The sequence below is a fragment of the Callospermophilus lateralis genome, chromosome 2 (genome assembly GCF_048772815.1).
Source record: "Callospermophilus lateralis isolate mCalLat2 chromosome 2, mCalLat2.hap1, whole genome shotgun sequence".
NCBI lineage: Eukaryota > Metazoa > Chordata > Mammalia > Rodentia > Sciuridae > Callospermophilus > Callospermophilus lateralis.
This window is the reverse complement of record NC_135306.1, coordinates 153,482,553-153,484,417: the sequence shown is the minus strand read 5'-3', so window position 1 is coordinate 153,484,417 and position 1,865 is coordinate 153,482,553. Positions and strand designations below refer to the sequence as shown.

General features: G+C 39.1%; 1 protein-coding gene across 1 annotated transcript; it reads right to left on the bottom strand.

Annotated features, from left to right (window-relative positions):
- Positions 1–282: 282 nt before the first annotated feature.
- On the bottom strand, positions 283–1,236 carry LOC143388749 (olfactory receptor 51B6). The gene has a single exon (XM_076842306.2). It carries the CDS (start codon positions 1,234–1,236, stop codon positions 283–285), a length of 954 nt encoding a protein of 317 aa, XP_076698421.2.
- Between the last annotated feature and the right edge of the window lie 629 nt (positions 1,237–1,865).

Genomic DNA, 1,865 nt, shown 5'->3' with positions numbered 1-1,865 from the left:
CATATTACAGAGTTGAGAACCACGTAAGTGTGTGTAGTTATGTAACAGGTCCATAGGCTCACTGAATATATGGATTACCTGGGGAAAACAGTTAATTTTGGAATTCTACACTTAAGAAATGCTCTTATTATTGTATATACATTTTATCATATAAAAATAAAAAATAAATAGCCAAGAAGGATGACATAAATAGCAAAGGGACTGGTTGGTTTTCTTTGAAATCCTTTTACCTGGTGGATCCTGCCTACACAATCAACTTAATCATTTTCAAAGTATTATTACTCAGAGAGCAGTGAGTCTTGCTTTACAACAAGGTAGAGAGAATAGACGAAATATACCAATTTGAATCTGTTTGGTTTTAATGCTATAGATGACAGGGTTCATAAAAGGGGGGAAAAGGAAGTAGATGTAGCTCATTGTGATGTGAACCACATGAGGAACATGTTTCCCAAACCTGTGAATAAATGTCAGTCCTACTACAGTGACGTAGAAGACTAGGATGCAACAGATATGGGAGACACATGTGTTGAGCGCTTTGGCCCGTTCATCTCTAGAAGCAATGCCCATTACAGTCTGGAGAATCAATATGTAGGAGAAAAAGATGATGAGAAAGTCTAACAGGACCATTGCAAATACAACCACAACTGGGTAGAGACGATTGAAGGTGATGTCAGCACAGGCTAGCTTGATGACGTCCTGGTGTAGACAAAATGCATGCGAGAGAATGTGGGATCGACAATAGGGTAACCAATGCAGGCGAATGATTATTGGCATAATTGATAGACCAGCTCTGGCCAATACTCCCACCCCAATTTTTATTACCTTGGTGTCAGTTAGGATGGAAGTATATCTTAAGGGATTGCGTATGGCAATGAAACGGTCATAAGCCATGGCCAGCAAGACCCCCGACTCCACAATAGAAAGAGTGTGGATAAAGTATGCCTGAGAGAAGCAGGCCCCATGGCCAATCTCTCTGTGGTTTAACCACAGAACACCCAGCACTGTGGGCATTGTGGTCAATGTCACTCCAAGATCTGTAGCTGCCAGCATAGCTAAGAAATAGTACATGGGCTCATGAAGGTTATGGTCATCGCTGATGAGAAAGAGGAGGGTGCTGTTGCCAAGGAGGATGGAGATGTAGGTCACCAATAAAGGGATAGAAATCAAGTGATGTGCCTTTTCCATGCCTGGGAAGCCTGTGAGCAGGAATGGAGAGGTAGTGGTGTTGAACCACATGGCCAGTATTGCAAAAAAGGAAAATATTCTTTTCAGGTGAAGAAATAAAGACTAGTTATTTAGAAGATATCCGCTGAGAATGCTACCTGTTCATAAGATGTTCATTTTTTCTGATTTCCAGTAACCGCAAAGAGGATAATTTAATAATCTCTTGTAGATTCCTATGTATGAGAGAATAAGATACATAAATAACAACTCTACATATTATTCAGGGCTTATAGTATATGAAAGGCCATTGGGGAACATACTGCAAATGTGTAAGTAGACCTGATTGATGTCCTGGTGTGTTCTACCACCCAAACAAAGTGAAAGAAGAAATCACTGTAAGTCAATAGTCAGTACTTACAGGCTGTTTGTCATACTGCTCCTCATCGTGATTGGTGGTATTGAGGACAAATATGAAATTTTCCCAGAGTAGGTGAAGCCTAGAAGATGAGTAGGAAAAAAAGATTCTAAGCAATGTTGGACATGCTATGGCAAAATAATATAAATAACAAAATACAAAAAAACATAAATGAATAAAGTGAAATAATTAATTTCAGGATTTGAGTGATGTGCATTGTGTTCGGAAAGAAAACTGAACTGATGAAGGTCTAGAGATTTTTTGAAATCTACAAAATGTCAACAGA

Coding starts and splice junctions, on each gene's coding strand:
- LOC143388749 (XM_076842306.2), bottom strand. CDS start 1,236: ATGTGGTTCAACACCACTACCTCTCCATTCCTGCTCACAGGCTTCCCA.